Source organism: Solanum verrucosum, unplaced genomic scaffold, assembly GCF_900185275.1.
Source record: "Solanum verrucosum unplaced genomic scaffold, falcon-dt-bn FXZP01000102.1, whole genome shotgun sequence".
In the NCBI taxonomy this organism is placed as follows: Eukaryota; Viridiplantae; Streptophyta; class Magnoliopsida; order Solanales; family Solanaceae; genus Solanum; species Solanum verrucosum.
Window position 1 is genome coordinate 1,002,038 of NW_026019930.1, and position 27,012 is coordinate 1,029,049.

Sequence of the window (27,012 nt, forward strand, 5' to 3'; positions counted from 1 at the left end):
CTAGTTTTGAACCATATGCATTAACTTATTCTTCTGTTCGAAACTGTGTACTTCTTCTGCTTCCTTTCTGCGGCTAACAAAACAAGATATCTTATGAGACAGTTTAAAAGATGCTCAAGCATGCACATCTGAAGTCTGAACTTGAAAACTATCAATTACATCCAACATTCAGAGTCAAGAGCCTAAACGCTCTAATACAGATTTGGTTAATATGAAGCCACAATTTTGAAACTAAGCTTCTTCACAACCACTAAAACAAAATGAAGAGTTATAGCTTTCAAGTTCACTGCACTAAGCTATAATTCTACGAAGATATTATTGCAGGAAATGTCATAACTGAATCAAAGAAACCTACAGGTAACATGTATGTTAGTGACGGTGGATGCAGATTCCTAATTTTTGTCTTGCCGATTCCAAGATATGTAGCAACTCACAAGGGAACAAATGTATTGAACCAGGGCAGCTTTGAGCTTCCCAGCATCTATAGAAAATACAGAAGAAAAACATTTTGTTGAGTACTCCTGAAACAGTAGTGAAGATTAATATGAATCTCTTGGTTCCCCATAGTCTTATAGGGGTCTGGGAAGCTGCTAAAATTCTCATGACCAGTTCTTTCAAGATTGATATGGAATGACTTGCGGCACTTGGGAAAAGTCAGCTACAGTGAGTGCTTGTATTTGATAACATCCATTGTGTTCAAGTTAAATCTCTGGCAGATATCAGATATGGTCGACTCACTTAAACCATCATTAGATTCTCCAGATTGAATAAGCTTTTGAAGGTCTTCTGATGGCAATAATACCTGTGAATACCACCAAGTGCAAGACTCCAGTTAATATGGATTACTCCAGTTAATATGCATAAATAAACCAATGACTCCAACCATTAGCTACAACATGATCCATCAATACATGCTTTGCAAACATGGAAGCAAGTATAGAACGTTAAGTGTCACAGAATAGAACAACTCAATAAGCAGAATGCGCGAGAGAGAGAGAGAGAGGAAGTGGTACAAAGAGATACCTAGACTGAAAGTAAGATCAGGTTTAAAGAGCAAAAGTGTGTAACTGAAACACTATTAATTTGATGATGCATGGATCTGCCAAACTTCTTTTACATGCATCTATCTAAATAAAGGTATACATGCAGACTTAAGGACCAATCATACTACCATTATATCCAACAAGAGGGTGACTAAAGAAAAACTGCTGAAAAGGAAGTAGCAAAGAAAGGAAGACGAGAAAATTTTGGTGATTGTCCTAATTGGGTTCCATAAAGACGGACAAATTTGAATACGATGTACGAAAGATTAATGATGCATGCATCCACCTGCAGAAAGGAAGCAGAAACAAAGGAAGACAAGAAAATTTTAATAATAGTCTCAGCTAAGTTCCAAGTGATATTCTACCCATGGTGGACTAATGCAGTTGTTCGTTCTCTGAGGGTCATCTTTTACATTTGTACTCTTGTCTGTTGTTCCCTTATCTGACTTCTGTTGATGGGAGCTGTTTGTAACTAATCGAAGAAGATTTTCACTTCCCTGAAGATCCAAAAAATGTAAAGGTAATTAGCAACCTAAGCAGCAGGAGCTCTTACAAAGAGAAGATAAAATATCGAAGCAACATAGTAAATACAAAAATCAATAACAAGACTGTCTTGTAAGCTATATGCACATATCAATTTTCTTTTTATTTTTTGATGAAGCAAGCACATATCGAATTTTGGGGGCACACATTAAACATCTAGTACCTTTCAGCTATATTTTTATTTTGTATAGTGTCGACCTGGGATGAATTTCAAATGGGGAATAACATGGTCTATGAGGATCATAGAGCCGACCCCCACTTGTTTGTAACTGAGAGCACAATTGTTCATATAGAACACATTAAACTTCGCGGTTAAATGATTTGAAGAGTGGAAGGATGGGAAGAAATGTAACTGGACAAATACACAGAGAGCTGTGCAATGAAATGGAATCACATGGACTCTATAATTGTGATCCCAGTATATGAGAGCATGCACGTGTATGTATGTCTAGTTTTGCTACCAAAAAGAGAAACTATTTACAACTTTCCACTATAAAGGCATGCGGCAATTCTCAACATTTTAATCAGTTCAAAATATTAGTCACCTGAAGAGCTCTCCAGTGAGAGTACGTCCGAAATAAGACCCAAAAGAAAGGTATATTAGGCAAGGGTAGCACCTGCATGACATGAAAATAAATTGAGAAAAGCAAGAGAATCACAACACTATAAATCAAGAGGATCACATAAAAAGAGGCGCAAGTAAGAAAATGGTACATCTCAATATGATCAGAAAGAGAACTAAATATAAGACTTGACATTTCATAAATAGTGTATCAATACCATGAAAAATGATGTCAGTGGAAGCAATGTAGCTGATCCATACAAGTACTTCTTGTGGATGATAGCCCCCCTGGTAATAAAATCATACATTAATATGAAATGTACAGGAGGAAAGAGTTTTTGAATTATGTTATATTACAACACCAAACAACATAGGAAACTATCATCCTTAAAATAGCAAAATACTAATTCAGGGTTCAAAAAGAGAAAAGTTGACTGGGTGACTTTGGTCAATGTTAAAAGGATTTTTTCGATCGTCCCTTGACATAACTTCAATTAGATTCAAGCCAATGATATGGTCATTAAGAAAACAGATAGTCATTTATGATATTCATGCCCCAGTGACACTAGGAAGTTCTTTTCTGCAAAATAAAATGCATTGTCAAGGATTAGTATCTCAAATAGTGAAATAAGGTTCAGGATCTATTTTGAGATATAGAATCCAGATTCACACAACAAAAATATGAGCTACACGTGTTTACTGGCAGGAGGCTGAATCTGCTCACATTATTGTTCATATCCAAATCTGAGATGAAAGGAAGTGCCTAAAAGCACTTTCTAACCATCTGACAAGGGTAAATGATTTTGCCTGGCCACCAGAATTAAATTATCGTGTGTTATTTTATATCCATCTTCATTTGTCCTAGTAGATTATGAATGCACAAAACTCTCACCTTAATTAGAATATGTTCTTCCACAGAAGAAAGAGATTTTAAATCCCCCAACCAAGTGTGGTCGGGATATTAACTCTTTGGCTGACTTTCAAGCATCTGGTTTGTTCTGCAGTGAATATTTACTAGAAAAGTTGCAGTAGTGCAGAAACCACCACATAGAAAGAAAGGCAACTTATAGGAAAACATATGAGTAAACAGAATAGGCTAAAAGAATTGTTTACTGGTAAAAACATTCAGAAAAAGGATCACAAATGGAAGATCAAAACGAAATTGTTAATTATTGGCAGTGGTGACACAGAGCAAAGCATCTAGGAAGAATTCTCAAAAAAAAAGTTGAAAAGGTAAAATATAATAGAAATCAAAGCAGGAAGATTATATTGAAGTATTAATAACAAAGTTAGTGAATCATAATTTTGAAGTTAAACTTGACTTCTTGGATTTTATTAAGAGAGGTAAGGAGTAGCTTTATTGGTATTAACTATTAAGTGTGTCAAACATTTGGGAAGGCCCATAGTGCAATTGGAATAGGAGGATTAAAGTTGTTTTCTTTTCTAAGTGGACAATCATGATCTTACGGTTCATAGCTTATTGGCTTCTCAATCCCGTAATTATAAATGGTAGAAAACAATGGTAAATCTTCTGTTACATTGGGATAGATGCCAGCCGAAACAAGAGATATATTCCTTAGGCTTAAAATATATGACATCCTAACTAAAATTAGAAACTTTTATAGAGTGGTTAAGAAATCACGAAAGAGGAAGAAATATGCAACGAATTGCAGGACTACAAGACCTCATGAGAAAGTGAAAATATGATGTTTTAAAAAGAAGAAAAAAAAAAACAATAAATAAATAAGCATTGTATACCCTACCTCGAGGCGATATGACGTAGCCTCCGCCGAACAAGCTGTCCATTTAAACTGTGCAGAAAAAAAAAAGACAAGATTGGTGCAAACAGCCAGATAACATACAATCTAAAGGTAGAGGTGCTCATGTAATGTGCCTTTCCCCTTTCTTTTCTTTTAAGCACATGTACACTCAGAGGCAAAAAGGTAAAACATGGTACATAAACTGAAGAAATTCAAACGACCCTATGGATAGAAAATGTAAAGGATCTTTTGAATGTGGATAGAAATTTATTCTTTTTAAAAAAGCTTTTCTCCTGGATAAAAAGTGCACCTTGACATCAACTTATCAAAGTCCAAACAGAGATATTGAAGCGAAATTAATTGTTTCCAATTTTATTCAGCAAAAGCACGTGAAACCATTGCTTTCTCTAAGCAACTCTGATTCTATAAAGCCATGACATGTCATGAGAACTTGGAAATAAGATCACATTCATCTGACTATATGACTTACTTAGAGATATTGAAGCGAAATTAATTGTTTCCAATTTTATTCAGCAAAAGCACGTGAAGCCATTGCTTTCTCTAAGCAACTCTGATTCTATAAAGCCATGACATGTCATGAGAACACGAATAAGATCACATTCATCTGACTATATGACTTACTCTAAATCCAATAATTTTTTATTCTCATTACTGATGAAAACTACCATTTTCATTTTCTGCTGATCCACTTCGACCAATTAGACTGTTAAATTTACCAGCTCTTGTCAAGCTTAGATGAGTTAAAATTATTTGTCTAATAATTTTTTTCTTAAAAAGTTGGATCTCTATCAAACATTTGTTTAAAATCATGTATCAACACCACGTTTTTATACACTCATCAGTTCATAAAATAGGATCTATAATCATTCAGATTTGTACAACTAAAAGGAACACTTGCATTACACAGAAACAATCCTGCACCACATATATCAATCTCAATGATGTAGAGAGGTCGATTGGTAGGATGTATTAGTCATAATACTATCTAATCCTTTGTTTGATAAGATTTTCAGCCTATGTGTATTAGTTATACACTCTATTCAGTACTATAGGGTATAAACTTAATACTACATAGCAAATCATGGTATTCGCAATATAAGAACTATTAGTACATGGATAGGCATGGTTAAAGACAAAACTGCCCTTGATACACCAAACCAAGCACTGAATAACAAAACAATTCCACCATAACTGATCACAGCATTACTACAGGAAATTCAGTATTATTCTCATACACTCTACCAAATACCTCTAAAAGACAAAAAGAGAGAGAGAAGGGGTCCATACCTTGAGGGATAGGTGATGTCGACACGCGTTACCTCCTTAGAAATGGATTTCAAAAAGATCTCCGAAGGCTTAACACGAGAAAGAAGCGTCAACCCTAGCCTAACATCACAAATCGTTAATTCGTTTCAGTATCATTAGCTACATTGTAGTATTCGAAGAAAAACTAAAGATTACCCGTGAAGTCTGTTCTTTAAACTTCCTGCAGGCGCTTTTTCCAAACTAGTCCAAGCTTTGTTCATCTGATTATTATAACAAACACAACAGCAATTCCTCATTCCATTACCTCAATATTAGAACGTAAATTCAACCAAAGCACAAAAAAAAATGAAAAAAAACCTTATCGGAGGCAAAATCAACGACGACTTCGATATTCGCGGCGGGTGAATCATGACTAGATTTGGAGGAAATCTTCTTCCAGAGGTCTTTCAATGTAGAAGGAGTATTAGAAGATTGAGCTTCAGATTGCGATGATTCAATCGATCGACTGAAACACCAATTCCTTCCCCTGATTGGGAACACTACCAATCTCGCCTTCATGATTCGTTTTCAGTACACAAATTTCAACGAAATGAAGAAGGAAGATTGTTCGATTCGGAAGAAGAGTGCAGATTGATTTGAGGGAAATGGAGGCGGTGAGAGTAGTAATAAGGAGCTTAAAAAACTGCCAAGTTGTAACGGTTTTCGGAGAAATGAAAAGCACACCGAAAGTGAATGAAGCGCTGAAATATAAATGAAGGAAGGAAGCAGCGGCAGCACAGACCATTCACCAGACCTAAGGGATCATTTTAGTTCATCGGAAGGTTCGGCAGGTTATTTTTAACGAATTAATTTATTCATTTTTGATTACTTTATGATATGTATGATTAAAATATTTTATTGGCAATCGTGTCAAAGGTATCATTTTCTAAAAAAATTTGGTACGATTTGATCAATTTTTGAGTTTTTAAATGTTATTTATCTGTTATCGTAATTGATAAAATTCTATAGAAGTAAATATTCAAAAATTGGAATATAACATTGAATGAAAATATTTTTTCCTTTATAATATCCTACCGTACAAATAACAGAATCTATAATTAAATATACAAAATAAATATTACGAAAATCTAGCTTTAAAGTATAGTAGCTTATAAGCTAGAAACATCGCCGATGGATTGAGCATGCATTTTATTGCTATATTGGAATTTAAAATTTAAATAATCACGAAAAATAAACTAGTGTTGAGTACTTTTTTGGTGTAGCTTCAACAATACATTTTGGATATCATATTATACTTCTTTTTCACAAAATGTCAAGTGTCATCGTCCAAAATTTTAATACTTACTATTTAATGTTTAACATATTATATATATAATTTGATATACGGTTTTGTTCGAAAAAATTTCAATTATTTTTGAAGAAATAAAGAATCTAGTCTAATTAGATATAGTTATAGAGTTAAATTGAAACCTTTGACTTATTTAAAAATCCTAAAAATCGATTTGATACATTGCGATTCAATTGGTTCAATTGTTTTTAAAATAATCATTAACACTACTAGTTAGTTAGTGGGATAAATATAGTAGTTTCAAAATATTCATAAGATTATTTTATCTTGTATTTGTAATGAGTACTCCATAGTTAGTCCAAAATTATTTTATCATATCATTTTAATATAAATAAAAAAATAATTCCATAAGGTATCCCAATGCATAGGCTATCTTGAAAAAATAATCATCTTTCTAAATTTGGAAATACTTCAATTTAAATTTGTATCTTATCAAATTGTATTCTAAATCACCAAAAGAAGACCTGGTTTTGTAGCCATTTTTTCACAAAAAGGAAAAATTCGCCACTTGGTTAAATATTTGAAGGATTGAACATGTGAGGTAATGTTAAGTATATAGATTTTGTACACTGGTAAACTACAATGCATAAGATCAAACGAAATCAATCTATCTCAACTAATAAAACAGCATGGTCAACTTGAATGGTTATTTCCCCTAGACTAATGTAGATACACTAGATCACATATCAAAAGAATCAGGCCAATATGCCTTCTGGGGTAATTAACTCAGGCATGGTAACTTGTTAAGAAGACCTCCTAAATCTTCCAGCTTCAGTAGCAGAATGTGTTACCTGATAACAAGAAAAACTCCACAATTAATCAGATTCATTCATCGTCTGCAATGAAACTGGGAACTTCACCCCGGCATAAATACTCATCACAAAGTGATGATGTTCCCCAGTCCTTCCTAAGACGTAAGATGTCCTCCGTGAAAGTAGAGCCCATTGATCCAATAAACACCTCAGACATAGCACAAATGGTCTTGTCCAGCATAGCTTCCACCTTCACGAAGATTAAAAAAACATATAAGGGAATGCAACAAGAAAAGCAAAAAGGGAATGTTCTAATGACTTATGACCCTCTGTTAATATTTACAACAATATTTGTCAAGGTATTGTCTGCTTTGTTCTGACCTCTCTGGCCTCCTCAAGGCTTTTGTGAGTCACTGGTATGTCCCTTTGCATTTGAACTCAAAAGGCGTCTCAACTGAATCCTAAACTCGTCCTTATATGACTATCCTAACTCTTCCCTCCAATTCTAATGTGAGATTTGCCTAAGGCAAGTTCCACAGCAAATCCAATCAACACGACAAATTTCACAGCAAAGGAGGTGTAACAGCCAGCTGGCTATGATATAACCTGTCATTGCCTATTCTCAATTGTCAAAGCATTGTCAACTTTAGACTTTGCCGCCTCAAGGCTTGGGCCTCACGCTTTTATCTACTTAGACTTTGACCCAAAAGGCTCCTCGATAGTTGAATCATGACCTCACTCTTATATTACCCTAACATTTTCCTCCCATTTCAATTAAAACCCTTTTCAAGTTCAACCGTCAACAGTCCGTAGGGTAAAACATATTTGGAACTCCCGTAAGATCCAAGGAATAGAGTTGAATGAATCATCTCCGTTTAGTTCTGATTTGGAGGTAAAATTAAGCCTTTTAATGGATGTTCAGTCGATTAAGATTTTATTTTACAAACATAAACGACCTAGTAAAAACAACTCACCTATTTATATAATACTACTTGGGTCCCAATTCAAATGTCCTAGCTTCCTTTCTCGTCCATCACACAGTTCTATCATTTTCCAAAAATGAAATTCCTTTCTTTTAAAGGTGGCACAAAGTGACAATACTACTTCCATTTCATAGAACAGGGAAGAGGGAGTTAAGTAACCATGAATGGACAATGAACGATGGCTAGCAAATAAATGAAATCAAAAGAATCAGATTGGGTCTACTCTCATTTTTGGATTGATTAGTGTATGGCTTACTTGAAACTTACTTTCACCTTCTAGGTTTTAGCTAAACCCAAACTACCGCTGAAACTAACTTGATCTGTCTAAAGTTGAAGCCAATGCAATAACAATGTGGAGTTGATTTCATGTTTGAAGCAACTTTGTTTTTAGTTGTAACCATTGCATCTTCTTGATGTCTTTCTAATGCAATCTAATTACTTCACCAAAAAAAAATAACAATGTGGAGTTGATCAATCATTTTCCAATTTTAGGCTGAAACAACTCAAGAAAATTAGATCAGACTCACTGTAGCCTTCCCTACGTTTAATAGGATGTCTATTTAACTTCAATCAAGACCAAGGTCGATTCCAATGAGTCAATTTGCTACTTGATAAATAAAGATTAAGAGAAAAGGCAGGGTCAGATTAATAGTGCAAAGAAGTTCCAGTATTAAAGTGATCAACTGGTTTTCTCCAGCAATTGATATATAAACTGGTATCAGTATTTTGCATGAATATCAACCAGATGCATTTCCAGGGGCTAGACTCTAACTCACCTGACGATCTCCTTCGAGACCATGTCTGTACAATAAAGCATCCCATTTCTCAGCTGAATTCTGAGCAGGCCTTCTAACAAGTGGCACAGTTTTGCCATTGACAGCAACAAGTGATTGAAGTATACCAGTTTCACTTTCTGCAGCATCTGTGGAAAGATAAATTACTGGGGCAGTGGCCCTTTCAACCACACGATTAATACAATCTGCAGCTTGAGGAACAGGGTAGAAGCAACTAGGTTTTTTGGCATTGCTGTCAAATAGATAAGTAAAGTCAGGCAAGGAACTATGTCACAATAAATCACACAGATGAGAAACAAACATACCAGAACTTTAAGAAACCATGTCTGCGGAAATGAAGAGCAATAAAGTTCTTTCCCAAGAACGTTTGGATGAAACGCTGGGCAGTGAGCAATATAAGACGACTTGGTTCAACGAGTGTCTTGCATTTGTGCGAAATGGGGCCACCAGGTTGCATTACCCATTTCTTTTCCACATTGGCAAAAAATACATCACCAATTGCAATAACATCATCATCCAAAGAAAACTTTGTCATAATGTCTTGAACAGTCTTTGGCTTCGGGTTCTTAATATCCTCATCCCAAGCAGATTCGAGCTTATTCATGGAAACCCCTAATGACTTCAACTTCTTAACATGCTCGTCATCCAGAAAACAAGGCTGTGGTTGAGAGAAATAGCAAATGAACTTATCTATGTGCATATGACCCTTTTGACTTTTTGCAAATTCCTCAAAAGTTACAACCACTTTCCTCCCCAAGCATTTGTTGATATGATCAATATCTAACACTCGACGAAATTCATAATCTACTCGTGAGCTAGGAATGATCAAAATGCGGTTAAGCAGAGCAGCAAAAAACATATGCTTTTCCAAACAAATTAAATGGTTTGACATCTGTCCTGATGCACATATTGCAAACAGATACTTATCCGACCTCGGTTCCCACTCAATTGTTCTCCTGTCAGATAATTTATAATCCATCTTCCTACACCTATGCAAACCACCATAATCGTCCAGACTAGGATCGGTAGCATTATCGGATGCATTTAATAAGTTACCTAATTGATGAGACGACAAGAGTGCTTGCTGAATTTGCTTATTCAGTGAAATCTGACTGATCAACTCCAATTTCAATTCTTCAGAAAGCACAGAAGAAAATAAGGACGTTGAAACAAAATTACTATTGTTAGCGACAGTAGCATTCAAGGAATTATCAATCAGTGTGTTGTTCCACAGCTTGAAGAGCCCTAATTGTTGCTGTCTAAGCAGATACAGAGCCCGCAATTCGGACTCTCGCATAAGATTGACGGAGTCATTATTCATAACGCCGGTTTTAGAGACGTTATCAACGTCGGTGGTGTAGAAACGGATGAATATGAAGACTGTAACAACAATAATTGTTAAGAAATAGCAGCACTTACTGCAGCTGGAATTGAAGGGGCGAGTATCCGCAATTTCGTCGTCAATTTGAAATGCCGTACGCACCGGAGATTCGGAAAGGTTGTTTCCCCGTTCTCTCTGCGCGATCAGGTTCTCTTGATCCTCTTCTTCGTTGGAGGGATCTCTCTCCATCATCATGACGGGAAATCAAATGCGCATTAGCAATATTTGAGAATTTTCCTTGACAATCCTGCCGTACAGAAAAGTGCGAAGTGTGTATCTAACAGTTGTAGCAGCTTTTCGATGGAACTGAGACTGCCGGAATGTGATCGGAGAAGAAGAAAAGGAGTCGGAGCAACGTGTGTGTGGTTAGAGTGCAAGTGTAAAGTGAACAATAGGCATCTTCGTGATTCGTGAAGCTAGGAGGAGGTGTTTGGTTACCAGTCGTTTGGTTCATGCAATTAATACTCTACTAAAAATCAAATTTCAGTACCAAATATAGTGTCATATCCATTTAATTAAAAAAAAAAAATAGTCATATAATTTAGGAAAATAGTCGAAAATACCTTCAAGTATAGGAAATTGAATAAAAATGTAATCTAAAAATATACTCCTTCCATTCAATAATATTTATCCACTATAACTTTACATACTATTAAGAAATTATAAATAAAAAGGTAATTTTACTATATATAATAAATACAGTATCTTGAAGAATGTAATAGAGAAATAACTATAATTAATGATAATGATAAATTAGGAATTAAATATAAAATTATCTATTGATTTCATAAAGTGGACAAATATTGTTGGACATCCCAAAATAATATAGTGGACAATTATTGTTGGACGGAGAGAATGTTTCTTAATAATTGTCATTTCACAAAATCAACACATAATTGACATTATTCTTCTTATTTTTATCCTTGAGAATTATTAGTCTTATCTTGAAAGTATGAATTTGACAAAGAAAAACTAAATGATTAATACATATTCATTGGTCAATTTAATTAATTGAAATAAATTAATTTATGTTCATTTATTGAAAATTTGACTTGAAGAGATCACTAGATAAGGGTACAAGGGTAAACTTACCTAGTTTTTTTCCAAGAGTAGTGAAATCTAAAATAATGACATAGAAATAGGAATGGAGAGAGGAATAATTGGTCCAAAAATATTTCTATTATTACTTAATGGATCTAAAAAACATTTTTTCTAAATAAATAAATTCTTTTTTTAATATTCAAAAGACTAATAAAAAAATTAAGACAAAAAAAGTTTATACATATTATATAAATCAGGAAACTTATCCGCACTTCGTGCGATATAACAACAATTTAAAATGTAATTTTTATAAATTAAGTAGAAATAAAAAAGACAAATTATGTTTTGATTAGAGCAAAAATTTGAGTTTTTTCTTAAATAAAATATTTAAGAAGAAAATAGTATCTTTACATTAAGTTGACATCAGATAAAACGATTATTTTTATAAAAAAAAAATTTGACATGATAATGTTATAACATTTTTAAAAGTGGAATTACCAAATTAAGATTTTAATACAATATCATATCCACTCCCAGTTAACTTTAATTCAAACACGATATCATTCATTCATTAAAGTAATTAACTTTTATTTAAAAATCAATCGAAGAATTAAATAGACAATATATAAGTATTCACGAATTTTAATCAATTTCGTGTAGATAAGGAAATTGTGAATACATTATTTATGATTGCTCCCATAATAATTTATTGAAAATTATACTTCTAATAATTTCATATTTATTATTTCATTTTAAAAAAAAAATACAAAAATTCTTAACCTAAAGCCGTCTAAGAAGAGAAAATAGATCTTATTTTTCACTTAAAAAAATGAATTTATATAATCAATTATTTTCTTTAAATTGGGCATAATTCAAAATTTTATTTTATAGAAATGCAAAATAATACTCAAAACCAATATACCAATAACTAAAATTTTAAAATAAATAAATAAAAGAAAGTTAAAAAGAACAAAGAAAGGAAAAAAGTGATTTAAGGAAATAATATAAATAACATTAATGATGAAATGATTTAAATTTTGAAAAAATGCACAATAGATTAACTTCCAAGACAATTTTTTAAGCAATTATATTTAAAATATATATATATATATATATATATATATATATATATAAGAGAAAATGTCAAAAAAAAAAAAATTTGATGAGATTAAATAAATATCTTAAGTAAGAAGTGTGTCATTATTTTCTATTTTTAACTTTATTATTTGGTATGGGTATAGTTGTATAGATATTTAGCATAAGAATCTAATTTTTTAATAAAAAATAAAACCAAAATACGTTAATATATATATATTTACAAAGTTATAGTAACTAATTTCTTGTAATAAATAAATAAATAAAGTAAAAAAAAAAAAAATTAAAAAAAGTGATTTCAGAAAATGATATAAATGACATTAATTATCAGATTAAGGTAAGAAAGTAAGAAAATTAATATAATTGTTGATGAACAAAATTTTTAAAAAAATATAGTCACCTTTGATATTTTGTAAAATTTTAAAGTGAGACTTTTGGTCTTTTAAAATAAAAAATAATGTCAAAAGAACTAAAATAGTTATATATATATATATATATATATACTAGTTATTAGGTTCCTGCGCCAGCGCGGGCCCAATGTATATTACTTCCTCCGTCTCATTTTATGTGAGGTAGTTTGATTCGCCACGGAGTTTAAAAAAGAAATGAAGACTTTTAAAATTTGTGGTCCAAAATGAATGATATAAATTTGTATGACTGTAAATTATTTCATTAAGGGTAAAAAAAATATTTTATAATCAAATTGTTACTTAATATAGAAATGTGACATTCTTTTGGGACTGACTAAAAAGGAGAGTAAATAACATAAATTGGGAGTAGTTCTTTGTTTCAATTTATGTGACACCGATGAAATTTGGAGAGTTATATAATTTTTTGTATGTGATTTTGTTAAATATATTTTGAAGTTGTTAATTTATTGTGATTTATAGCACTTCTTATATCATTTTCAAATAATATATATTACTCTTTCTGTTCCATTTTATGTGAAGTAGGTACTTTTACGAAACTCAACTAAATTTCTTATATGATTCTTAAATATTTTTAGTTGTTATTTTACTTTAATTTACGTTACTTTTTATGTTATTTTCAAACAAACTTCTTTTGTTTCAATATGGAATTAAAGAGTCAATAAAATTTCTTTTATGATTTTTAATTATGTTTTTTTAATATCTTATATTATTACATTGTGATTTTTAAGTACTTTTTATGTAACTTTTAAATCTAGAACAAATTAAAAGAAAAACAAGGAAAAATTTAAATGAAGAAAGTACTAAAATTTTCAAATAATCATATTTCTATATTAAATGTTAAAAACTTTAAAACTCCACATATATGCAGAAAATCATATACGGAAGACAAAATAATTTTTAAAATATATATTAAAGCTCTTTCTAATAATATCACATATTTATTCTATTTTTCAAATAATATATATTTCTCACTCAATCTCAATTACGCAGTACATATGAAATTTCGAGAGTTAATCAAATTCTTAGTACTATTTTAAACTATATTTTAGTACTATTTATATAATTTTCAAATAATATATGTTACTCACTTTATTATATTATGCAATACATGTGAAATTTCAAGAATTAACCAAAATTTTAATATTTTAAATTGATTTTTAGTACTATTTTTGTAGTAAATAGAGGAAGTTGAAGAAGAAGGGCAAATCGGTCAATTGACTGACTAACCCTAAGCTCCTAAACATTCTTACTTCTAAATGGAAGCACGGGCACAATATCCGTTAAATTGTTAATTATTATGATTTATAATTTTTTTTACATTATTTTCAAATAATATATGTTATGTATTTTTAAATACTTTAAGTTGTGATTAATAATATTCTTAACGTAATTTCAAATAATATATGTTACTCCATTTGTCCCAATTTATGTGACACATGTGAAATTTTGAGAGTTAATATGTTTTTCAAATATTGTAAGTTGTTAACTATTGTGGTTTATGGTATTCCTAATGTAATTTTTGAAATAATATATGTTATTCCCTTCGTCTTAATTATACAATTCGCGTAAAATTTTGAGAGTTAATCGAATCTGTAATATTTTAAATTTATTTTTTAGTACTATTTAAAAAGGAAAAAATTAAAATATTACTATATAAGAAGAGTAGTAATTATATAGTAATTTTTCAAATAATATATGTTATTCCCTTCGTCTTAATTATAGAAATTATAGAATTCGCGTAAAATTTTGAGAGTTAATCGAATTTGTGATATTTTAAATTTTTTTTTTAGTACTATTTAAAAAGGAAAAAATTAAAATATAATGAAAGAGGAGTGTATAAAAGTAGGTGGGCCATCTTTGTGATAGGTGGGCCATCTTCAAAAACCAAATATAAAAGTAGGTGGGCCATCTTGGTGCCACGTGTCGAAGGAATTGTCCAAATGCTACAATTATTTGGTGGCCCAAATTCAAGCCCAAGATGAGGAATTTTAAGGTCCAATTTCGTGCAAAAAAGGTCAAGAAGAGTCCAAGAATCAGCCACAACAAGAGTTGCTTTCTGCCCAAGTTTTGAGAGAAGACTAGTCAAACTTTCCAAGATTGTCAAGATTCTTTTCCTAGTTGGGATTTACCTTATTTATTTATTTATATATAGGTTATTAATATTTTCCTTAGTCTATTTATGGTCTCCTAAGTACCATTTAATGCTTTCCTAGAAGTACTAAATTTGTTCCTAGTTAGGTTACTTTATTTCCTTTCTAGAGTAGGATTCCTTGTAATTGTTTTTTTAGGGTTTGGCTTCTTGGACGTTTTTCCCTTCTCCTATATATAGGAGTCCTTTTCATTCATTAAAGACAATTTAGATTGATATTAAGAATATTTGAGAGAGTTCTTTGAACCTTTGTGACTTGTTCTTTGAGAATTTATCTTTAAACCTTTACTAGTTTCATAGTTTAAGGTATAAAGTAACTTCTTCTTGTGATATCTTTGGTTTCTTTTTGGTATTCTTTAGAAGGTGATTAGTTTCTACATACTAATTATTGTCTTTAGTTACTCATAAAGCGGTCAAGATCCGAATCTATCGTTTTGATTCGTTTTCTCAAGTAAAGGCGTTAGATTTCTTCCATAAATCTATACGTTGTTACTTGGATCTTTTCAAGGCCTTAGAACATCTAATCTTTGGAAATTCGTGGATCTTTCCTTCGAATTTTCCATATCTTTATTTAGTTTTTTTTGTTTCTTTTCTTTGTGCTTCCGCATTCTAATATTTAATTCTCTATTTGTGATCTCCCTTAACCTTGTTGTTATCAAGTGGTATATTCACTCTTCTTATATAGTAATTCTTTATTTTAAGAATATAAAGTATAATTAAAGATAAATAAAAGAAAATAAAACAAACATTAATTAAATGTTGTACATGAGAAAAAAACGGAAAAAAATAAATTATAAAACGGAATTAGAAGAGTAAAAAATTTAAAGAAATAATCCAAGCACTAATTTAGGATCCTTTGAAATCACAATAAAGAAAAAATTACTGTGCAACAACCTTTTAAGAAAAAATTCTTTTTGAAGAGAAACATTTGTTACATTGCCTTTCTCTTTATATCAATATCTTGAAGAATCATGAGATACTATCTCGTTCTCTTTTCATAAAGAAATCATATTCTATCATCATAAGAAGATGACAAAGTTAAGGTGTCCATTTTTGTTGATCTTAATTATTTATTATTTATAGGCTAAATGTAAAACATTTTGGGAATTTCTTTTTATATGTATATATATTTGTATTGTAGAATGATTTTGAAAAATAAAATTCTTAACATCTTCAGATTCCTAATAATTTTATTTTTGCACTGTTTTAGTCTTGATTATTAATTTTGTATTTCTTTTATCCTTAAGCTTTAAACACATAATTTAGATTATTAATTTTTAGGATAATGGTTTGAAAAATACCTCAACTTTGATCAAATTTGTTGTTGTGATACTAAACTTTCATGAGGACCTATTACCTCCCTAGACTATTTAATAGTGTATTTTTTACCCCCTGAATTATTTAATAGTGTATTTTAAAGGTATATATGTGCCCACGTGGACACATTACTATTTCTAATTTTGCATTATTTTTTATGTCCACGTGGGCAAATATATATGTTTAAAATATGATATTAAATGGTCTAGGGAGGTAATAGGTCCTCATGAAAGTTTAGTATCGCAACAACAAATTCGACCAAAGTTGGATATTTTTAGACCCTTATCCCTTAATTTTTTTAAAAAGAGGAAAATGCTGCGATTTCTAGTTACTCAATCATATAAAATATCATACTAAATAAGATATTAGATTAACTCTTGCATAAAATTAATTTCAATTTTTATATATCTAATGCTTACCTTCAATGATTTGACTATTATTTTACGCTAAGTTGACGAAATTTTGTCCATTCTGAGATCTCTTATCTTCATCTCTAAATTTGCTTCCTTGGAGCTTTGTCATTTATGTTTTTCTTTTTCCGTTGCTTGTTATTTTTCTCTCCTTCATGATTTTTCTTTTATTTATTTTGTTGTTGAATTTTTTTCTCTTTGATACGTGCATGTTCAATGAAACTTGTTTGATGTTCCTGAAAATTTTAAAAGTAAAGAAAGGAAGAAAAACAATTTAAACAAAGAAGATGTTAGAAACACAATCATAAAAAGAAATGAAATATTGAAAGGAGTCTCAACAATGAACAAATCAATATTAGTTGGTGATTTAACTTTTACCATATTTTTTGAAACGATTTATGATTTTTTTACCTTATTTTAAATATTAGAGAAAACTCTTAGACATTCTCTCATATAGGTTATCAATATCTATTTATTTTTCTTTTAATTTCTAATATTTATGTGCGTCAGTTATAAGTATTAAAAAAAAACATAACTGTCACTAATAGATTTAACATATTTGTTCCTTCATAAAGGAAGAAAAGTTTTAAAAATAAGAAAAAAAGATAAATAGAATACTGGCCATAGAGAGGTGCCACATAGGATTGCTTAGATTCAGCTTTATATATATATATATCGGAAAAGGGTCAAAATTGTCCTTGAACTATGTGAAATGGACCACTTATACCCTTCGTTACATTTTGGGATAAAAAATGTCCCTGCTGTTATCTAAGAGACCACAAATACCCTCAAGAGTTAACACCCCAAACTTTTATTGACGTGGCAAGCCACGTGGGACTAATCCTTCCACCTAGCGTTGCCAACTAGGATTCACTACAAAAGAACTAGACCTTTAGCGGCAACAACAGTCGCCACAGAAGCCCAGCCGTCACTAAAAGTTTTTAACATTAAATTCTAATTTTGTGTTTTTTTTTCATTGTTTTTAAAAAATAAAAAATGATATCGATTAAGTAGGAGTTTGAAGACACTGTATGTTTTATTTTTATGTCATATGTAAATGTATAAAATGTACAATGATGCATTATATAGTAGGAGATTTGAATCGAGAAGTAATTTTGATGATTTTTCGTAATAATATTGTGTGTTTTTAATATTGATATTGCAAGTTATTTATTTTAGAAAATTAGGTTGCAATCAAAAATTAGTTATCATATTTTTTTGTTGAAAAAATAGGATTTACTAGCGAATGGTTGTTGGAGCCTTAGTCACCACTAAAAATCACTCATAACCTTTAAGTGGCAATATTTTGGGAATTTGTGGCGACTTTGTCGCCACTAAAGGTCAAGTTCTTTTGTAGTGAATCTTAGTTGGCAATGTTTAGGTGGAGGGATTAGTCCCACGTGGCTTGCCACGTCACTAAAAATTTGGGGTGTTAACTCTTGAGGGTATTTGTGGTCTCCTGGGATAACGACGGGGGTATTTTTGATCCCAAAATGTAATGGAAATAAAAATAAAAAGTAATTTTAGATAAAATCGTATGTTATCCGTTTCTTCTTCTTCTTTTTTTTTTCTTATTAATTGTTGTATTAATATTATACTTCAGTATTTTTTTCATTTCTGTTGTAGTAATTAAAATAATGCTTAGAAAGTGGTTTTTGAATTTCAAATATAAAAAATACATTAAATTAAATGGACCTTGATAAATAATGGCATGTCCTGACTATTGCAAAATGAATTTGTCACATTCATTCATAGTTGATGATTGAGATTTATTCTTTAAAATAAAATATATGGAAAACTTATATTTCAAATTTAAATCTATTTAAAGAGAGTTGAGTTTTGGAGTATTAAAACTCGAAGCTTTTTATAATTTTTAAGAAAACATTTTATTTTTGTATTTTTTTATTTCGACGGAACATATCACACGTAGGGCTGCTTATCGAATGGATCGGATAATTTTGTTTAACTGTTTGGCTCATCAGATATCAAATTTTTAAATTTACTAATCCGCTATTCAGCATAAACTATCAATTGGTTTGGTAACAAATTTGCAATTATCGAACGATTATTGGAAGATGTATCGGCCAACCTCTAATTTCTACGGTACCTTTTTTTTCCGATGAATGCACCTTACAAAAAGGATGACCTTTTTAGAACAAGATCAAATGGATAGATAGATCCAGATTTTCGACTGCTTGTCCTATTTTCGTTGTTGCTGCATACTTTTCATGTACTTGTGTTCAGTGTTTTTCTGAGTTTGTTGACTTGCTCTCTATTCTTTAAAGTAAAATAAATAATTGTAGAAAAGTAAATAGATTTTCATGGATTTACGGCCTTAGCCTTTAGGAGCCAGAACTAACAAATTAAAATTATATAACTACTCTTACATATCATGCAAAACATTAAATGAGGCTAATGTACCTAGAATAAAATATAAGTATTGTAACACTTACTGAGTTAACGATTACCCGATAAGGAATTTGAATAATTCTCTCTCACACCAATAAATCATTAATTATAAAAAAATAATTTATTCTCCAAGACTCCAACCATTTATTTGATAACCCAATATCCATAAAAAAAAATTGACTTATCAATTGCGGTTCAATTTTGAACCCCCTAAATTCATACATAAGTGAAATTTAGCCCATTTTCATATACACTTCTCTTTTAATCTTATCTGTACACTACATTGACGAGCCGAAGTGCAGGCATATTTATCCTCCTTTGGATTCTACATGCACGCTTCATTTTCAATAGACATAATACATAAATACGATTTTTAATTTGATTTTAGCGGATAACTATGCCATCTAACTTTGAGTTTGCACAAGTAGACACTTAAACTTATATAAAATTGAACAAGTAGACACACGTGTCCTACGTGACATAATACACGTCGGACGCCACGTAGGACACAAAATTGTCATGTAGGATGTCATGTAGGACGAATTTGTCTATTTGTTCAATTTTATACAAGTTTAAGTGTCTACTTGTGCACACCCAAAGTTAAAAGTCATAGTTGCCAACTGACGTCAAGTTAATGTCATGTTTATGTATTATGCCTTTGCAATATTTGTACCCAAGGATTAACATTAGTGTTAATTAAACATACATACTTGGTTCTTCAAGAGACGAGAAAATGCACAACCGTTACGAAATGACAATTTTTAGAAAAAATGTCTGAAGTTTGACTTTATCAAAGATTATAATTTTAATAAGAAATTTTTGGAAGTTAGCACTAGCTAACCAGATCAAGTGGAAAAAAGAAACCGATGAAGTATCAGTAAAATAAAGTGTTTGAAGTTTGGCCTTGACAAATCATCATATCGAACTTCAGATAAAAACATTTAATATTTGACCTTTATAAGATCACGCATCAATAAAAATGTTTGAAGTCAAACACAATTTTTCATAACTTTCAGTTACGTGTTAGATGTAAACTTTTATAACTTTCAATTTGCGTATATCTAAGTTATTTCCGAAACAAATGACTTAAAAGAAAAAGAAATACCTTGGAATATAAATTCAAGGACAAATTACTTAACTACACTCCTTTACTTACCTTAATATCCATTTATCCCTACTTATTTCAAAAATTTCAAAAATCCCTTATTTACCTATGTATCCGGTGCACAACGCTATGTATCCCGCTATGTGAAATGTATCAAACGCTATGTATCCCGCATGTATCCCGTGCACAACGCTATGTATCCCACATGTATCCCGTGCACAACGCTATGTATCCCGCTATGTAAAATGTATCAAACCTAATGTATCCCGTGCACAACGCTATGTATCTCGCAAACATCATTTTTAAGGAATTTTTGGTAAATAGAAAACTAGAAGGGATAGGATGTTATTTAGTACTTATAATATGTGGTTCCTATAATTTATACTAAATTCAATGATAATCCCAAACACAATTGTTTTGTGCATAGATTATTGTCTACATCGCAAACCGAATGTCTACTGAATTTTGTGCCTAATTATGTTGGGCCGCCAAGAATTTTGTATCCAATGGTCACATATATTGGATCTACTATTACATGTGCATTTACTTCCTTTAATTTGCACCAAGGACAAACCATTATATATTTCTTCTCTACTCTCTTTCTCCTTAATTACTTGACAATTTTTTAATCGACACAGTTATTAAGAAAATACTAATTGACATAGTGAATTTACCATTTTATTCCTATTAATTATGAAGTGGATGAACTACAAATTTGAGATGTTCAAAAAGTTTTACCTTTTTCAAAGTAATTAATTGAGGGTATAATAGGTAAAAAAAAATGTTCTTTTTTGATTTGTCAAAATGGACAAGTAATTAGGAACAATTCAAAAAGGAAATGTGTCCAAGTAATTAGGGACAATGGAGTAAGAAGCAACACTTGTCTATTTCATGGTCCTTTTTTTTTTTTTTTTTGGTATTTTGTGTTCAAGGGTATTTTGTAGTTTTCTTGACTATTTTTTTTTTTCATAATTGAAAATCTAACTTTACTCATGCTTGACTAAGGGCCCGTTTGGCCATGCGATATGGTATCATGATATGGAATCATGATATGGTATCATGAGATGAAATTGAAGGTTTGTTTGGACATGCGATATGGAATTTTTGTGTTGTATATTTTCTCATAAACATAAAAATCCCACAAGTTGTAAAACTATTAAAATAACCCCAATTGTTTATTCAATCTTATCAAATAAACAAAAATTATAAAATCGCATAATAAATTATTACAAAGTTATTTGTTCTTCAGTTAAATAATTGTTTCATCTAACTTTAATTTAATTAAAAAAAATTGAACATAAATTGTACTTGATATGCTCATATCTCTCAACTACTCTTACAAATAACCTATAAAGTAGAAAAAAAGCATATTAGTGAGTAAATATTAACTTAGAAGTTAAATGCACTAAGATAAAAATTAACAAACATCACTAACTTCTAACTATTTACAAGAAAAATCAATAGTTAAATATTATTGAATAACGAAATTTTAAAAAGTTACCACAAGTTTGAGTCAAAAGCACTTCTAATAAAATTTAATCAAAAAAATTATAACTAGTCCACTTGACTAAATATTAATAACTAATTGATCAAATTTTCCCAAGTCCTCAATCAATTGGACTTGATATCCTTCAGTCATGTGAATGAACATCTTGCAAATACTAAGATTAAGAAAGTGCGGCACCGCCAATGAAAATTGTCTTTTATCAATATTATGCTTAGTCATAAGATTAAGACGTTTTTTTTTATTATGAAAAACCAAAAAAGTATTACTCCCTTCGTTCTCATTTATATTCACCAAATGAATTTCTACTTTATCATTTATATTCACCAAATTTAAAGTGATAATAAATTTTATATTGATGAGAATAATAAATTTTAAAAAGTAATGATGTGATTATAAATTTTATTTACATATGAAACAAATGGTTAGTAGATATAAATGTGGGTTGTTTTAACAAAATATAAACTCATGGATCAATTATTGTATTAAAATATCTCAAATCATGATATGGAATCACATGGTTTTTGGAGAATATGGTATAACATCTCATGAGATGGAATCAGCGTAAAATCGCATGTCCAAACGCTGATTCCATCTCACGACACCATATCGTGATATGGTATCGCATGGCCAAACGCCTACTAAGTCTTGAATCTGTGTATTGACCGTTCACTTTCTCAGTAGCAAAAATACGTTTATTTGTGCTTATCCCTCACACCAAACAAGCCCTAAAAGTAGAAGGATAAGAAATAAATTGTTGATTTTCTTATGAATTTGTATAAACGTAATACTATATACACGTACCTTAAATATATACACACATATATCAAAAAAATGTTAAATATTTTATAAACATTCATTTTAGTGAATATCGTATAGTAACTTCAAATAACTAATCTTTAAGTTCTAATTCCTAGATTTGTTTCGAATTAATAAGCACACATGAGTTCGACACATACAAAATTCAATATTTTTTGCCTAAATCTTATATTAATACTTAAAAAAAACCATATGATATATCTAAACAATTTACCCACAACCCAATAATCTATCTTTTCTAAACATAATTAATAATATACTAGCTCCACCTCCACTCTTTCCCATGAAAGAATGCATCAAACTTAATGTCTCTAATTCATACATATGGTGGGAGTCTTTTCCTTGATTTATTGAAGAAAAGGTAAAAGTCCATATACTACATGAGGAATTAAGCCTAACATAGAAATAGGAGGAGGCTAAAAGGGAAATGAGTGGGTTCGGTGTTAGGAGGGAAAAATTATTATAGTACTAAGTAAACATCATCATGTTGTCCATTACTATATATTTGGTGGAAAACAAATCATATTAAAAAGCATAAATATAGGGATGGACAAGGATTTCTCTTTGACTTTCTCTTCCTCCAAACATCATGCCACACATAACACATAATATTGGTCGTTAGTTCGGCGCAAATTTGTAAGTATATATTAGCGGAATCGGAATTTTTAGTTTTTACTAAGAGGACTAGTTTAAAATATAAAAATATAAATACACAAGGAGAATTCAAAATAAGCAGTGGCATAGCTACATTGATCCAAGAATGATCACTAAAACACCCTTCGTTGAAAAATTTATGCATATAGGTTCATAATATCTTTTTTTACAGCCGCAAGGGCATGATTGAGTGGTTGGGAGGTGAGTTTTCCATATTGGAGACCTGGGACCGAATCCTGCCTATTCGGCCATGAACTCGTCGCATGAGGCTTGTCTAGTGCAGTTTATATCTTCTCTGTGGTTTGCGAAAAAAGAGACAATTTTTTAGAGATATATGTGAAGATTTTGAATATTTTTTTAAAAAAATTCTAATTTCGCCACGAATTACACTAAGTTAAATGTATACCAGAAATTATCTATTTATATGGTCAAATTTTCCAAGCAAAGAAATGTCAATTGTCTCATGTAGCACAAGAATGGCTCCTCACTCTTTGCAAAAGCTTTGGTATGGGGCAATGGTTCTTTTAACAGAAATGTACTATGTTGTGAGTCAAGTCAAAATAAGAGTTCATTAAAAGAGGTGACAATAATTTGTAAATTAATTTTTGAAGTAGGATAAAATAGTACATTTGCTTCACTCTTTGGTCAACAAACATGTTAAAACTGAATTCTGACATTTTTGAACAAGGAATTTATGAGATTCATGTAACTAGAATTTCTTTTCTACAAAAAAAGTCATTTGTCAATATTTCTACTTGAAATATAAGTACACATTAACTAACATTTTTCAGATAAAAGAATTATTTGATGAAAAAGAATGGAGTATTTGACTTCTAAAAATTTAAAGTATAACCGTGCTCTTTAATTTGATTTCAGTTGATATTTATTTCTTCCAACTTTAAATGTATATAAATAGACACTTATATTTATATAAAGTTAAACAAAATAGATATATGCGTCTTACCTGACATACTATGAATCAGTTTGAAAGTATCTCAGGTAAATTGTCACATAAAATATCTTTATTTTTACACATAAATTAATATTTTCTCTTATTCAATTTATGAATGGTCATACAAAATCAATTCCTCAAGAAATAATTTAATATCATATTTTATAGGAAAATTATTTTCATGATCCAGCAACCAAACGACCCCTTATGGCTCCCAAATTTCATTTGAAAACAGAAGTGGAAAGGGAATCTCGTCACAATTTCTCATTTTGTTGATGGTTGTTGAAAGTCGTCAAACATTCAAACCTAACTACGACTGTTATAGTGAAAGATAAATAGAATTCCTCGATTTTTAATTAAAAGTCTCAAATCAAATAGTATTGATTTATTTTTTGGGTTAGCGATCACTTTTTCCTCAATTTAGTCCAAATTTCAAAATAAATACAGGAGCAAGAAAATCAAAATAAAAAGGTTCAAAACTATGGTCAAAGTTAGGAATGGACATGATACAGTACATGTTGAATTATCATAATCGAACTTTTTGATACCGCGATTCCATATTATGTAATTGGTATGTATTTTAATTTTTTTAAGGGAAAAGAGTCTGATATACCCCTCAACTTTGTCATTTGGAGTTGATATGTCTCTCGTTATGAAAGTGACTCATATATATCCTTACCGTTATACAAACGGCTCACATATACCCCTACCGTTACAAAATGAGCTCACATATACCCTTCATTTAACGAAGTGAAAAAATTAGTTTCAAATTTATATTTTTGATTTTTGATTTTTAAATCATTTAAGGGTATATATGATTTTTCTAGCAAATTTCAAGGTATGTTATATTTTTTTCGGACATAAATTATTTTTTAACTGCTTGATTATCATTATTTGAGTTTCTTATTCTTATTTTATTTTTTTCTTTCATTCCTTAGTGTAAAGAAAAAAATTTAAAACTATTTTTTCGGATATATTGTAATTTATTTTTTGTATTTGAAGAAAAAAATTGGGTCATCTATAATAAATTTTACAAGAATATTAGCGAAACTTAAATAAATTTGATCATCAAAATAATAAATCTAAATTAGTCATTAAAACAAAAAAAAAGTCATTTCCTTCTACTCTTTTCTTCTTCTTCTTCTTCTTCTTCTTCTTCTACACTTTTTCTCCCTTTCCTAATTAGACCTTTTTTTTGTCTTCTTCAAACCTCAACTCTATACATATATACCACTATCTAGCATATTTCCATCTTCATCTTTTCTCTTTCTACTTTTTTTTTTTTTTAATTTCTGGGTTTGTTCTGAATCCTAAAACTCTTACAGTTGGGTGTTCTGATCGATTTTCAGAGTGTGCAGATCCAATTACACGAAGAAGAATATTAATAGCTTAGTTGTTAGAGTGTGGAGGATTCTGAGTATTTGGTAAATCCAGAATTGCATTCAACTTTCTGGATTAGCTCAAAAAAAATAGTTTTCTAAAAATGGCAGATGTTTTGCAAACCAATGGTAAACTGGATAATCCAAGTATGATTGAGCTGACTGGGAAAATCCTAGTGGTAGCTGTCATAGTTCTCTTTCTTGTAGTGATGTTGGTCTTCTTTCTCCATCTTTACTCAAAATGGTTCTGGAACCAACGCCGGCAAGCGGACAACCACCGCAATGCCGCCACACGGCAGCGGCGGCGGCGCCGTCGTTTCGACTTTTCTCCAGGTCATGAAGTTAATGTTACATCTGTTCTCAACAGGGGGCTTGACCCTGTTCTTCTTAAAACAATTCCTGTAGTTTTATTCAATCACGAAGAATTCAAAGATGGATTGGAATGTGCTGTTTGTCTTTGCGATGTTTCTGAAGGTGAAATGGCGAGACTTTTGCCTAAATGCAATCATGGGTTTCATGTAGATTGCATTGATATGTGGTTTCAATCTCATTCTACATGCCCGCTTTGTCGAAACCCAGTCATGTTACAAGAATCAACAATGGAAAACTTACTTAGAACACCAGTAGAAGAAGAGGATTCAGCTGAGGTGATAAATTTTCCAACTAATGTGTTGTTTTGGGGAAATGAGACTCAAGTGAGCACAATGGGTTCAAATAATTTGGAGGAAGATTTGCAGGGTACTAATTCTCCTCATCCACCAACACCAGTAGCAACACCATCATCGTCATCCTCGTTAGATTCTACGAGTGATAGGCCTTGTGTTTCATTGGTAATCGATATTCCAAGGCAGATTAACGAAGTAGTAGAAGAGGAAGAAGATAAATCTCCAATGCCCACAAGATTGAGGACTTTGAAAAGGCTCTTGAGTAGGGATAAGAGGGCTAATCCTTCTAGTCCAAGAATTAATGTAGATTTAGAACAAGGAGGCACATGAGGTGAAACTGTTTTTTTTTTTTTTTTTGGATGTAAATTGCAAATGAGTGAGAGATCTTTGATGTTTGCTGCAAAATTTGGACTCTCAAAAAATGTTGCGGGCACCCGGATCCTTCAAAAATGCACTACTTTTGAAAGATCCGACATATGACTGATGAACTCTCATTCGTTTGTTATTCTTGATGCAGATGTGAAGTTTGACACTTTTCATGTTCTTATAGGCAGTAAATATATAATGTATATGTATATACAAGGCAAATCCATTGGTGGCCACCTAAAGTTGGCATCAATTTTCACTTA

At 30.9% G+C, this 27,012-nt stretch overlaps 3 protein-coding genes across 3 annotated transcripts; 1 reads left to right on the forward strand and 2 right to left on the reverse strand.

Moving 5' to 3' along the window:
- Positions 1 to 239: 239 nt before the first annotated feature.
- Positions 240 to 5,925, reverse strand: LOC125828349 (uncharacterized protein C23H3.12c). Its single transcript, XM_049507664.1, has 8 exons — positions 5,553 to 5,925; positions 5,391 to 5,455; positions 5,217 to 5,315; positions 3,912 to 3,959; positions 2,367 to 2,436; positions 2,132 to 2,203; positions 1,409 to 1,540; positions 240 to 802 (listed from the first exon to the last, which is right to left on the reverse strand). Exons 1-8 carry the CDS (start codon positions 5,751 to 5,753, stop codon positions 659 to 661), a joined length of 831 nt encoding a protein of 276 aa, XP_049363621.1. The 5' UTR covers positions 5,754 to 5,925; the 3' UTR covers positions 240 to 658.
- A 1,443-nt stretch (positions 5,926 to 7,368) lies between these two features.
- LOC125828192 (O-fucosyltransferase 36-like) lies at positions 7,369 to 10,817 on the reverse strand. The gene is made up of 3 exons (XM_049507517.1): positions 9,378 to 10,817; positions 9,055 to 9,304; positions 7,369 to 7,545 (listed from the first exon to the last, which is right to left on the reverse strand). Exons 1-3 carry the CDS (start codon positions 10,646 to 10,648, stop codon positions 7,369 to 7,371), a joined length of 1,698 nt encoding a protein of 565 aa, XP_049363474.1. The 5' UTR covers positions 10,649 to 10,817.
- A 15,005-nt stretch (positions 10,818 to 25,822) lies between these two features.
- LOC125831516 (RING-H2 finger protein ATL3-like) lies at positions 25,823 to 26,713 on the forward strand. The gene has a single exon (XM_049510693.1). The coding sequence runs from the start codon at positions 25,823 to 25,825 to the stop codon at positions 26,711 to 26,713; it is 891 nt and encodes a 296-aa protein (XP_049366650.1).
- Positions 26,714 to 27,012: the final 299 nt, after the last annotated feature.

What these genes read in the sequence shown, in the direction of transcription:
- LOC125831516 (XM_049510693.1), top strand. Translation starts at nt 25,823, where the DNA reads ATGGCAGATGTTTTGCAAACCAATGGTAAACTGGATAATCCAAGTATG.
- LOC125828349 (XM_049507664.1), bottom strand. Translation starts at nt 5,753, where the DNA reads ATGAAGGCGAGATTGGTAGTGTTCCCAATCAGGGGAAGGAATTGGTGT. An exon ending in TTGATTTTGCCTCCGATAAG is followed by an intron (nt 5,456 to 5,552) that starts GTTTTTTTTCAT and finishes TATAATAATCAG; the next exon opens with ATGAACAAAGCTTGGACTAG. An exon ending in CACTGACATCATTTTTCATG is followed by an intron (nt 2,204 to 2,366) that starts GTATTGATACAC and finishes CATGTCATGCAG; the next exon opens with GTGCTACCCTTGCCTAATAT.
- LOC125828192 (XM_049507517.1), bottom strand. Translation starts at nt 10,648, where the DNA reads ATGATGATGGAGAGAGATCCCTCCAACGAAGAAGAGGATCAAGAGAAC. An exon ending in CATGGTTTCTTAAAGTTCTG is followed by an intron (nt 9,305 to 9,377) that starts GTATGTTTGTTT and finishes TCTATTTGACAG; the next exon opens with CAATGCCAAAAAACCTAGTT. An exon ending in GTCTCGAAGGAGATCGTCAG is followed by an intron (nt 7,546 to 9,054) that starts GTGAGTTAGAGT and finishes ATCTTCGTGAAG; the next exon opens with GTGGAAGCTATGCTGGACAA.